The sequence below is a fragment of the Balaenoptera borealis genome, assembly GCF_965194805.1.
Source record: "Balaenoptera borealis genome assembly, chromosome: 6".
Classification (NCBI taxonomy): domain Eukaryota; kingdom Metazoa; phylum Chordata; class Mammalia; order Artiodactyla; family Balaenopteridae; genus Balaenoptera; species Balaenoptera borealis.
In genome coordinates, this window is record NC_138863.1 from 66297663 (window position 1) to 66310540 (window position 12878).

The 12878-nt window shown below is 31.7% G+C and overlaps 1 protein-coding gene across 2 annotated transcripts in view; it reads left to right on the forward strand.

Annotated features, from left to right (window-relative positions):
* LOC309630242 (sodium channel protein type 1 subunit alpha) overlaps positions 1-12878 on the forward strand; it is a gene marked incomplete at its 5' end in the record, with an annotated part of 70116 nt that overhangs the window by 40237 nt on the left and 17001 nt on the right. For both annotated transcript variants that reach the window (XM_082395216.1, XM_082395217.1), the window contains 4 exons: positions 1221-1341; positions 3465-3619; positions 5376-5549; positions 8973-9095. In XM_082395216.1, the coding sequence (XP_082251342.1) occupies positions 1221-1341; positions 3465-3619; positions 5376-5549; positions 8973-9095 (573 nt within the window). The remainder of the gene's footprint in view (positions 1-1220; positions 1342-3464; positions 3620-5375; positions 5550-8972; positions 9096-12878) is intronic.

Consider the following 12878-nt stretch of genomic DNA (forward strand, 5'->3'; position numbering starts at 1 on the left):
TCTCATCTGGAGAAAGTCTGACCCAGTAAGACCTGGAGTAACTATACATTATTTTATCATCATCTAGGCAAGCCACATCAGGGGAGGATATTTAGGGAGGAAATAAGTAGACATAAACAAATTAATTTTATATTATTTTAGGTTCACATCAGTACTCACAGTTGCTAACTGGAAAACTGAAATCTGGGTGACCAATAATGTTGTTTAGTAATGGATACAAAGTTTGATATGGAGCCTGATATTTAGCACTATGTGTGAACAACTGTGATAAGCAAAAGCTGGATTTGTCCAGAAATTTTAAAGACATTTCAAACAGTATTTTAAAAAAATTTCTCTGTGAGTTAAAGTAATATTATACCAAAATGTTTTATTATTGCTGGTGCTTAAGTTACTATTATGACATTTGTTTTATAACAAGTATATAATTAGTTTGGCATAATTACTGTAAACAAAGGTTAAATAGAACTCATGTCTACACCTACCCAAAAGTTAGTTTTTTGCATCTGATGAAAGAATTTCATGAAGACACTGAATATATGTATTATGTAAAATTCCATTATTGGTTTACGTTATAAACAAGGTGTCTTTGTTTTTGTTTTTGTGTTTCACTTCAAGATTGAATGGTAGAGTCTCTTCATCTGTTAGACTCATCTTGATAGTTTTTCTATGGATTATTTCTGCTTTTAAATTGATGGAAGAATGATAAGCATGTGAATACACTGTTTCTTTTATTTCAGAAACAGGGTGGTTGCACAGAAGTTAGAGCATGGGCTTTGGGCTCAGGAATAATTCTCTCAAATCTTGGCTTTCTCACTTGTTGGTTATATGACATTAGACAAGTTACTTAACCTGTCTAAACCTTAATTTTATCATTTGTAAAGTGATAACGATTATCACTAACTTCCCCTCTCCCACCCCTCCCTCTGGGGCTTCTCTAATTCATAGGACAGTGGTTTGCTTAGTACATGTTTTTGATGGCCGTTTGTAACTTCATAACATAGCAATCTGACTACATACATTGCAAATTATGGTAAAGGAGTTTCCATAGATGATTTCCTTATTTCCCCTTCTAATTCAATCATTCTTTTGCTCTAATCTTAAAATCTCTTCATTTCAAGGAGAATCCAGAATCAGTTCATTGTACTAATCCTTTCTCGCTAGGCTATTTCTTAGGTACCAAAATTAAAGTGATTTACTTTTTATGTCCATCTCATGCTCAGAAACTTAATGAAAGCAGTAGCTCATCCGAAGGCAGCACTGTAGACATTGGAACACCTGCCGAGGAACAGCCTGTAGTGGAACCTGAGGAAACCCTTGAACCTGAAGCCTGTTTCACTGAAGGTAAAGAACATGATCTTCATGTTAATCTTCCATTTATAGAGTGCAGTTTTTTTTTTGTTTTTTTTTTTAAACATCTTTATTGAAGTATAATTGCCTTACAATGGTGTGTTAGCTTCTGCTTTATAACAAAGTGAATCAGTTATACATATACAATATGTTCCCATATCTCTTCCCTCTTGCATCTCCCTCCCTCCCACCCTCCCCATCCCACCCCTCTAGGTGGTCACAAAGCACCGAGCTGATCTCCCTGTGCTATGCGGCTGCTTCCCACTAGCTATCTATTTTACATTTGGTAGTGTATATATGTCCATGACACTCTCTTACCCTGTCACATCTCACCCCACCCCCGTGCAGTTTTTTTTTAGCTGTTGATCACCCAAAATGGACCACTCAGAATAGAACTTGGTAGTCAATCTATTTCAATTACCTCTTATATGCTAACAGATTTAAAATCTCATGTTATGTTTTGGTTATATCTGCCCATTATGTGTGAGGGACCATGAACATGGAGAAAAGATGTTTTAATGTAACCAAAACTAATGACTAATTTATAATATTTCAAATAAAATGGTGATTTCGGAATAAGTTGGCATCTTAAACACTAGTCAAAATTCTCATACACAAAAGTTACTTTAAAAATAATTTTTTAACTGTTAAAGTCAAATGAGTTGCAAATGCTCAAATGTATTTTTTTAACAAAATCATTATTTTCCAATGCTTGCTGGGTGAAACAGGAAATAAGCACTGCCCGATACCTGATCCTTGCACAGTATCTAGTTGAGTCTGACACAATATGGACAATAGTCTAAGAGCTTTGTTTTCTCCATGATTAATATTTCCCATGGTCTGAGTTTCTTGGGAATTTGAGTTTTGAAGATATGAATATACTTGCATATTCTCTATTTTGTGATTTTTTTTCCTCATAGGCCTGATATATATTTTCTCCCTCTTTTCCTGTATAAATTATACACATCACTCAAAGTCCTCAAAACTACCTTCATCTGACCATGGTGGAAAAAACTTCTTATTCCTCTGAATAGCTATAAATAAAGATATTCTTTAATTCACCTGATAACTAATCATATATTATCTTATGAGGGTTCTTCTCTTTCTCTTTTGAACCGTTATATGTATCTTTACTGGCTTTCTTCCTCCCTTCCTCCTTTCCTTCCTTCCTTGCCTTCTTTCCCTTCCCCTCCTTTCTCCCTTTTCTTCAAGCATACCTGATTCTTTTTTGACTTGAGGCAGGGTTCTTTTGTTTATATCTGTTCTTAAACCAGATTGTAGGTTTCTTGGGGGCAAGTCCATGTTCTGTACCTTTTTACTTTTTTTCTCTTTTTCTTTTCTTTTTTTTAATATCCTCTATGGTGATTACAAAGGTGCTCACAAATTTCTGTTGATTTAATTATTTTTTTGATTTTATTTTTTTTATTGGAGTATAGTTGATTTACAATGTTGTGTTAATTTCTGCTGTACAACAAAGTGATTCAGCTTTATATATATACATTCTTTTTTATATTCTTTTCCATTATGGTTCCTGTTGATTTAATTCTTGTTAGAGTGAGTGAAAGCAGTATAGGGAAGGCAACACCAAATCAAAGCAGGACTATGCAAATCACATTTTAGTGGACTAAATTAATCTTGAAAATTATATAAGCTCTTCTAGAAGCACCACAAGAGAACCTAAACAGTAATAAGCAGCATTGTTGGCTGAGAACTTTATTATTACTCTGCATCCTCTTTAAAAGGGACGTTTTCTGCTTATTATTAATTTTCACTTTGAAGTCCTTTCCTAGAGTGACTTCAACAAAGTGCAATAGGATGATATAGTACAAGGCAAAGCTACTTAACATGTACTTGTACTTTACAACGTTCTTTCTTGGACAATAGCAGTTGGGTCAGAAAAAACAGGTATTATCCAGGGAACCGTTTAAAGAGGCTGAATAATATTCACAACTTCAATCTGCTAATGGATGTGCTCTTACTACTCCAGGCTTAGAGAGTTATCCTAGCAAGATAGAGATGGCAGTAGCAATGAGAAGATGAATCCGGGACACGCCAAAGGGTATCATTGAAGCAGCAGAAGTTATTTACCTCCTCCTGTTTGAACATTATACTTGCAGGCTGTGTACAAAGATTCAAATGTTGTCAAATTAGCGTGGAGGAAGGGAGAGGAAAACAATGGTGGAACCTGAGAAGAACGTGTTTCCGAATAGTTGAACATAACTGGTTTGAGACCTTCATTGTTTTCATGATTCTCCTTAGTAGTGGTGCTCTGGTGAGTGAATATTAAGCAAACGTGCTATAATGCCAAGTCTTAGAATCACCTAATACTAATGACTTATTAATCCTTTCTGTAGCATTGTTTTATTATCCAATGCATTATTTTTCCTGAACCCTCATTCTACATCCATTTCCATGGAATCAGCCATCACCTCTGTTTGATAACCCCCAAACTGTTATCTCCATTTATGACTTCTTCCTTAAACATACGTGGTTTGCTATATCCATCCATCCATACACCCATACACCCATATACCCACACACCCACCCTTCTACCCATCTCCATTGTATCTTTAATTACCCCACTTCATTCTTACAGACTATATACAATGTATAACTATGCAGTTCTGGATTTACTTTTATTATGTATACATATACTTCTAACAAGCTATTTATTAATTTTTGCTTATTATTAAGTAACCCCCCAAATTTGTCTCTCTAGTTTATTCATTATAACCAAAGAACATGAGTATTTTATTACTCATATTTTAACAAGAAAGTAAGCATGGCAACTACAGTAAAGTCCTGTGATTGGGGGATATAACTTCTAAGTTCTGATGAATTTTGTTTATGAATGATATTATTATTATCTCTTTATGGACAGTCAATAAGTCCTTAGGAACCACTTCTCTGTCCGTTTTGAATTGTGTCCACTGTTCTCATGCTACTCAGAGAACAATGGATATTGGTAACAATAAATATTGGGCAGCGTGCCTAAGGGATCATTTAAGGACTGGTTTCTCTCTATATAAAAGTGTTCATCAGAATCAATTTCTATTTATATGAAAATCGTTTACAAAAATATAAATGATAGCATATAGATAGCATTTTAGAAAAATGCTGACACAAATAGACTACTTAAGCCATAAGATAGATGTAGATAGATAGATAGATAGGTAGATAGATAGATAGATAGATAGGTAGATAAAGGATGGAAAGATGATAGAACTTGCCTGATTGAAACGCAATTGCTTAGGTTTCTTTAACTTAAAAGTGTATAATTCTAACACAGGCCTATATTTTTCTGCATATTTCTCTGATGAAATAAATTTTATCTACATGCCACTTTAGACTAGAAATAGTTTTTCACCATTTAAATGAATATATACTTAGATATAAAATAGCAAGTGAGGTTCATATTAGAAGAAGAATACGTATTAGAGTCTAAATGAGAAGTAATTTCATCTTACCATCCTTGTCACACCATATCTTTGCTGAGAAATATAAACTATCAACAAAATGAAGGGGACAAATGAACTCAACTGTATAGTAAAATTAGGCAATGTGATGATCAATTACAATTTCTGCTTTATGAAAAATATAAGCCTTCACTTTTTATTTCTTCAACCTCCTTTCTATGGCAAAAAATAAAAATAAAAAAAGCCAACAGGAGGAAGCAAAAGATATGAAACAAAAGGAATAAATAACTTCAAGTTAGGGTAGCAGCATCAAGATGTGACATCAAGAACTATTTCCTGAACAAGTCAAATTAATTCATTAGAGTTATGCTTTTACTTCTTCCTTCCAGTTATATCAATAGAGAGCATAACTTTTCTCCTGATTCATTAAAAGATCTTTGAGAGAAAGAAAAGACAGCGATAGCTGCTCTTCCTCTGCCCTCCTATTCCAATGAAGTGTCATATATATAAAATCAGGAAAAGATATTTATATGTGGTCAGAAAAAATAGCTTATAATAGTTGTAATATTATAATAGTTTCAGAAAGCTAAAATACATAACTTTTCTTTATAGGCATTTGAGGATATATATATTGATCAGCGAAAGACGATCAAGACAATGTTGGAATATGCTGATAAGGTTTTCACTTACATTTTCATTCTGGAAATGCTTCTAAAATGGGTGGCATATGGCTATCAGACATATTTCACCAATGCCTGGTGTTGGCTAGACTTCTTAATTGTTGATGTAAGTATCCTCCTATCTTCGTCTTCCATTCAAGGTAATTTGTCTTATCTATAAACTAATTCTAAAATAGTGAATCTTTGATCACTCTGTTATGTTGACAGGATATGCTACTTAATAGACACTAAACTAATTCACTGAATAATAGTGTAGTTTTTGTAAGAAATAAGCTAATTTAGTACTGATTTAGCATGGGGAGATGGGATTTGTGGTGGTTATCTAGAATAAAAAGCTGGGAAAAAACGTATCAGAACTTTGTAGGGAGAGTGGTGAAATAGGGTATGTTGTTTAAATTACTTACCGTTGTGAATCAGACAGAATCGAGTTTGAATCCCAGCCCCACCACTGATTGGTTGTGTGCCACTGAGTAACTTACTTGACTTTTGGCTCTGTAAAATGATGATGTTAGTGCATACAGAGTTAAAGACATTCAATAAACAGTGATGATGGTGGAAGCTAATGTCAATTTTTAAAAATTCTTTTTGATCTTCTCAAAGTTTTTAAAGGATATGTTTAAAGAGTAGATTATATAGATTATAACTCCATTATAGGAAGTAAGATGTACGGGGTGTAGTGAAAAACTCTACTTCATCCTGTGATGGGGAGTTTCCCCAGTGTAACTATAGATTTGCAGCAAGCCCGTAATGTACCAACAGCCCTTCACAGAGTTTGTAAACCTAATGATTAATATTTCTTCTACCCAAAACAAGTGGCTGCCTTTGAGATTTGTTAAAGGTAAACATCATGTTATATGTTATAAGTTTGGCATAATTTCAGTTTTGGAAAAGTGTGTTCAAAATATTACAAACTTCATAGGCAACAGTTTTATTACCCAAAGATGATAATCCAGCAGAACTATGCAGATTTCTTATGGAAAGTATTTCTAGAACTAAGGGTCATGCATATATATTATATCTCTTTAATTCTGAAAAAAGGCAAACCCAGAGATATTTGAAAAGCTTAACAGTGTTACTATGAAATGAGTGAATTGAAAAAAGCCTCAAAAGAGTGATAAGGGGTTCATATCCAACATATACAAACAGCTCATACAACTCAGCATCAAACAAACAAGCAGCTAAATTAAAAATGGGCAGAACTGAATAGAAATTTTTCCAAGGAGAAAATGCAGATGGCCAATAGGCACATGAAAAGATGCTCAACATTGCTAATCATCAGGGAAATGAAAATCAAAACCACAATGAAGTATCACCTCACACCTTTCAGAATGGCTATCTTCAAAAAGACCACAAATAACAAATATTGGTGAGGATGTAGAGAAAAGGGAACCATTGTACACTGTTGGTGGGAATATAAATTGGTGCAGCCACTATGGAAAACAGTATGGAGGTTTCTAAAAAAGCTAAAAATAGAACTATCATATGATCCAGCAATTCCGCTCCTGGGTATATATCCGGAGAAAATGAAAACACTAATTTGAAAAGGTACATGCACCCCAATGTTCACAGCAGTATTATTAATAATAATATAAAGATATGGAAGCCAAGATATGGAAGCAACCTAAGTGTCCATCAACAGATGAATGGGTAAAGAAGATGTGATATATATGTGTATATATATATATATATACACATATATACACAATAGAATGCTACTCAGCCATAGAAAAGAATGAAATTTTCCCATATGCAACAACACAGATGGACCTGAAATAAGTCAGGCAGGAAAAGACAAATACTGTATGTTATCACTTATATGTGGAATCTAAGAGTAAAGCAAACTAGTCAATATAACAAAACAGAAACAGACTCACAGATATAGAGAACACACTAGTGCTTATCAGTGAGGAGAGGGAATGGGGGAGGGACACAATAGAGGTAGGGGACTAAAAGGTACAAACTACTATGTATGAAATAAATAAGCTACAGGGATGTATTATACAACACAGGGAATATAGCCAATATTTATAATAACTTTAAATGGAGTATAATCTATAAAAATTTTGAACTATTATGTTGTACAGCTAAAACTAATATAATATTGTAAATCAAATATACCTCAATAAAAAAAAGAAAGAAACCTCAAAAGAATAATTGCTTCAGCATGTCACAAAGAGAAAAAGTTTCTAATATTTGAGATTTCAAGCATTAGAAGTTATATCATATTTCAACTGCTCATAATTTTTCACACTAGGCTTTAAATCTAAATATAATTTAATCCTTTTGAAAATTCCTGAGCTTTGCTTTTCTCTATTATGCTTATTCCATGTCTGAATTTTTTAGTGGAAGAATGATGATTTTATTTATTATTACGAGTTGGTTTTTAATAGCCATTTCCGAAATATTTTAGGAAAATAATTCTGAAGGGAATTTTATAGTTTTGCAATAATACTTTTATTTTTCACGGTTCTATTTTAATTATGTCATAAGGATCAGCGTATCACTCTAAAAAGGACAAAAGGAATTATAGCACATCTCAAGTAAACTAAAAAGCATATTAAACATAAGCCAACTTAATACACTTAAACATAGAAAATTTTGCAAAAGTAGTATCCAGTGTATTTGGAACTATCCAATACCAGCTATTCTCAAACCAAAGAAATTCTAACTCTGGATACAGAGTTTTGGTCTTTATTTAGAGAATTACACATCTAAAATTTTTATTTCTTAGTTTTAGTTGCATATTTCATGCAAATGAAGTTAGTTTATTTATTTCTTTATTTGGTAAACATTTATTGACTGGCGATTTTGGGCCAGGTACCATGGCAGAAGCTCTAGATTAGTATAAAAATTTTGAGTAAGTTTCATGATGGAATTACTTTTTAGTTACATTATTTACATAGGAATAAACTTTAGATAAGTGAAAACACAAAGTATTAGCAAGACAACAAAAATTCATCTTCTAAAAAATCAACCTCAAAATTAATATGACAGCGCATTAATTTCTGTGGGTATCAATTATAATTAGTTGAAAATACCAACACAGGATAGATATTTCTTGCTTTTTCTGGTACAATAGCAGTTTTTATATTTTATTACTAACCATTGGCAAAGCCCTAAATTCAGCAGCAATTTAATAAAATAAAGGAAGAATAATCAATGACATTTTCCTATACCTGGACTTCTTCCTTTTTAAAATCAATTTTTACTTAAGTTTTCTAGCTAACTGAATAATTAATAAATCACATGACATTTAATTTTTTTATTCAACTAGTTTTTAATTAACATCATGAAAGCTACTTTCTTTGCATCCAACTAAAAATATTTCCTTAAAATTTTAAAAGGTTTACTGAAAATATGTAGCCATTCATCTTCTGAGTAATTATAAACAAAAATTGTAATTACCACAATGTTGTAAATAACTATACTTCAATAAAATAAAATTTTTTAAAATTGTAATTATTGTATTACATAGTAACTGCAAATTGAATGAAAATGATTCTATTTATTTACTTTTGTGTGTGTGCAGGTTTCATTGGTCAGTTTAACAGCAAATGCCTTGGGTTACTCAGAACTTGGCGCCATCAAATCTCTCAGGACACTAAGAGCTCTGAGACCTCTAAGAGCCTTATCACGTTTTGAAGGGATGAGGGTAAGGAAAATGAAAGAACCTGAAGTATTGTATAGAGCCAAAATTATTAAAGTAAATTTTAAAAAAGGAAAACTCATGCATGCAAAAGGAATGGCAAATCCTTGCAAATTGCTACTTTTTCCTTTTATCTGTTGCATATTTACTTCTAGGTGATATGCAAGAGAACTTAGGCCTCCCTTGAAATGATATAATATCATTTATCTGCAGTGCTCATTAAAATGACCTTATTTCCTAATCCATTTTGGGAGTTTCCTTACAAACCTGTACACAAAAAAACAGATGCGCTATTAAAGTACTATGTGTAATGATGATGATAATAATCAACTAAAGTGAATTCTACATCATGTGCTTCTCATTTGTGGTAGTCTAAACTGTACTTAATGAGTTTTATTGAAAACAATATGAATCATACATGTGCCTAAATATAAGTGTAAAGGAAAAAAATTTTTAATTGTCAAAATTTTGTCTGTACAATGCCAAAGTTTGCATTATTTGAATGTATTAAAGGGTAGATATTAAATATTAAGTGAATTTAAAATTTTTTTAAAGTTATGTTAATATAGCTTCCATTTATAACTGCATTAATCTTCTTAATTTATATAAATAGCAATATCAACTTAAAGACTATATATAAATCTACACAATTTTTCATGAAAATGAATTTAAACTTTTATAACATAATGAATAGAAAATATAATTTTGACTCATTACCATAGATGATTCATAAATTAACCATAACTTAAATATCATTTATATGAGTCACAGAAAATTTTATATTACTCCTTTTAAGGAAATATTAAGGCATTCCCTATGATTCATAACAGGTTAAAAAATTTGCCATTATTGACTTGTTACTTTCCATGCCTTTTTAAAAATATGAAGTATTAATGTATAAGATGTATAACATAAAAATTTAGTTTCTTTGTTTTAATCAAATTTCCTTTTACTAAAACAAAGCTGCTGAACTAAGTGTGGTTCCAACAGAAAAAACATTGCTCTTTTGCTGCCTAAGATTTCGTTATGTTTATAGAAACCAAGCTGTATTGTAGACTTACATTTGCGTTTTCTAGTTTGTTGATAGCCTTATGTGTTCTTCTAAAATAAAATTTGTTATAAATGTCACCTTTTAAGAACATAAGACTTTCTTATGAAATCTTCAATTGAAGACTTCTGCAATTTCCCTAACATATATAAAAAATGTTTCCTCACTAGAAAACAATTTAACACAATATAATATGGTCTTATTTTATTTCTCACAGAGATCCTCACAGTTTACTAAAATGTTATTGGAAATTCTCTTCAGGATATGTGAAAATTAAGTTTATTTTCCAATAAAAATGTCACTTTTGTTTTAGACTGGTAGTTTCAGTTCTGGAGAAAAATATAATTTTTATACATTCTACTTAAACATTTTTTGATTTTTTTGGAAAACATTTGATTGATTCTGCTGAATCAAAGTAATACATTCGAAAAGTTTTCTGAAATCTGAACAATGCTAAACATTTGAAGCTATTGTAATTATTTCAAATTTGACCTTTTGGAAGTTTATTAAATCCATGAGTCAAATGGCCAGATATTTTCATATTTAACACCTTATTTCCATAATAATATTGACCCTGTGGGCCTTTAATTTTTACAGAAATAACCTTATCTATAATTTTGATCAATAATGCTTTTTATATTATAAGGAGAGACTAATTTTTGAAACTTGGAGTTTTAAAATCAAAATCCTTATAGATGCTGATAGGAGATGAACTAATCGTTTAAATTGTCAGATCTATGAATATGGTCCTTGCCTCTTAATGACAGCATATATACAACCCTAAAACGGCTGGTGATTTCAACATGTATTTGGCATTGTAGAGACAAAATAACCTGATTACTGATTCTATTTTTGTTTCTTTGTTTCTGGTATTTGGAATTTTTGACTTTGTAAACAATATAATCATGGATGATGGTGAGGATGGAAATAATAATGATGATTATATTTGGGAAGTTAGCTTTGAATATATTCAGAAACTCTCATTTTATTCTCTTCCTTAGCAGCATAAAATCACAATAGCTATGTCAAAGCGTAAATCAGGCTCATTTTATTTTTGTTTTGTCACTTTTTCAAAGCATGTGCTTTAGTGCAACATTACCAAATAAAGCATGTTGTACAGTGCTTGATAAGAAGTTAGAAAGTAAGAAATAAATTATCATCACTTTGCCCTTTATGTTTTGCATGTTTTATGCACATTTCTGGCTGACAGCTTTGAAACATTTATTGTATTTCAAATTTCCAGTCCAAATTTTCAACTTGTAAAACTGAACTGAGTGAATTGATGTCATGGATAACTTAAGTAAAATAAATTTTGTATTTTTAATTTCCTTGTCTAGGAAATCTTAAATACCTTCTTTTTCAAAAGAACTCAAGCCTTGATTGATAGGTAAACAGACAGAGAGCATCATATACAAAAAGTAACGCCAAATGTTCTGTCATATCAGATTTCTAACTAATAACAAACTATATATTTCTATTTTATATAGGATAATCTTGCTCCAACTTGGATGGGGTGGAGCGCTGGTTCCGCCCCTCAGCCCTTTATTATGGGTACTGTATTACCCCTTTTGCTTCCTTTCATCCTTTCACTGTGACTTTGTGTTAGTGGGATGAGGGAGGGCTTGGGAAGGGTACTATCACACCACAGTAAGGAAAATACAGTATTTACATTCTAATCCCCTATTTTCAATTGTCTTAAATTTTCTTTTGAGAAAAATACCTTTTGTGAATTTACACTCTGTGGATTTGAACCTCAACTGCTGATATCTTTATTAAGTTTCACTCAATATGATTTAGATGTGTGTATACTGAGTTATCCATTTATGGGGAGGTTATCTGATTGGTGAGGGTGGGGGACCCTGGTTTAGAATGGTTGCGTGAAGTTTTTAACTTATCAAGATGATGATGCTGTTTGAGGCATTTAAAAGAACACTTGCTATTTTCTACTTTGGTCTGGGGCCTGAAAATTGACATCAAGATACCAGCAGTGGCTTCCTTGCCTTGTTGGCATGTGTGAGCAGATGCTAGGGTGCAGTATTCCAGGTTTCATAAAACTGGTATTGATTGTGTGATCATTCTCATGTTTTATTAAGTGTAAGTTTATAGGGGTTATTCTTCAAATATAACAAAGCAAAAATATATTAAGATAGAGTTGAGTGAGCATATGTGATCTGTGTTTTAAATAAAGAAAAGTAAATATGAAAGGATCCACTTATTTGAATTATACAGACTAGAACACCCACCTAGAAATAAAACATCTTATTATGTGTATTAAGATAGAATTTAATGTATAAACTTACTTTGTAGACTACATCACTCCCAACTAACCTCTTAGTATCTTAGAAGATATCATAGTGAAAACATAAATAAAAATGAATCTACATTTTGTTTATTCTTAAAGTTTGGGAATCATGTGCAAGGAGGACAGTTTTTATTTTTGAGGGAGAGAAAAAGTTGGAATTTTTGTTTGGATAATTAATGTATCATATCTTTCAAAAATAATTACCGTAATTAAATCCCACAACACAAATGCAGACATTAGATTTTAAAAAGATTCTATTACTCTTCTTCATACTTTAAAATGTGTGATTTCTACTTTGCCTACTTTTGATTTTTATTCACATAGTTTTTCAGTATTTTGATTAAAGAAACATTGCAATCCATGAGTAGTATTGATTTGAAGTTCAAAGACAATTCATTCAGACAAGAGGACATTTCTGCATGTATCAAAATTCCCAACA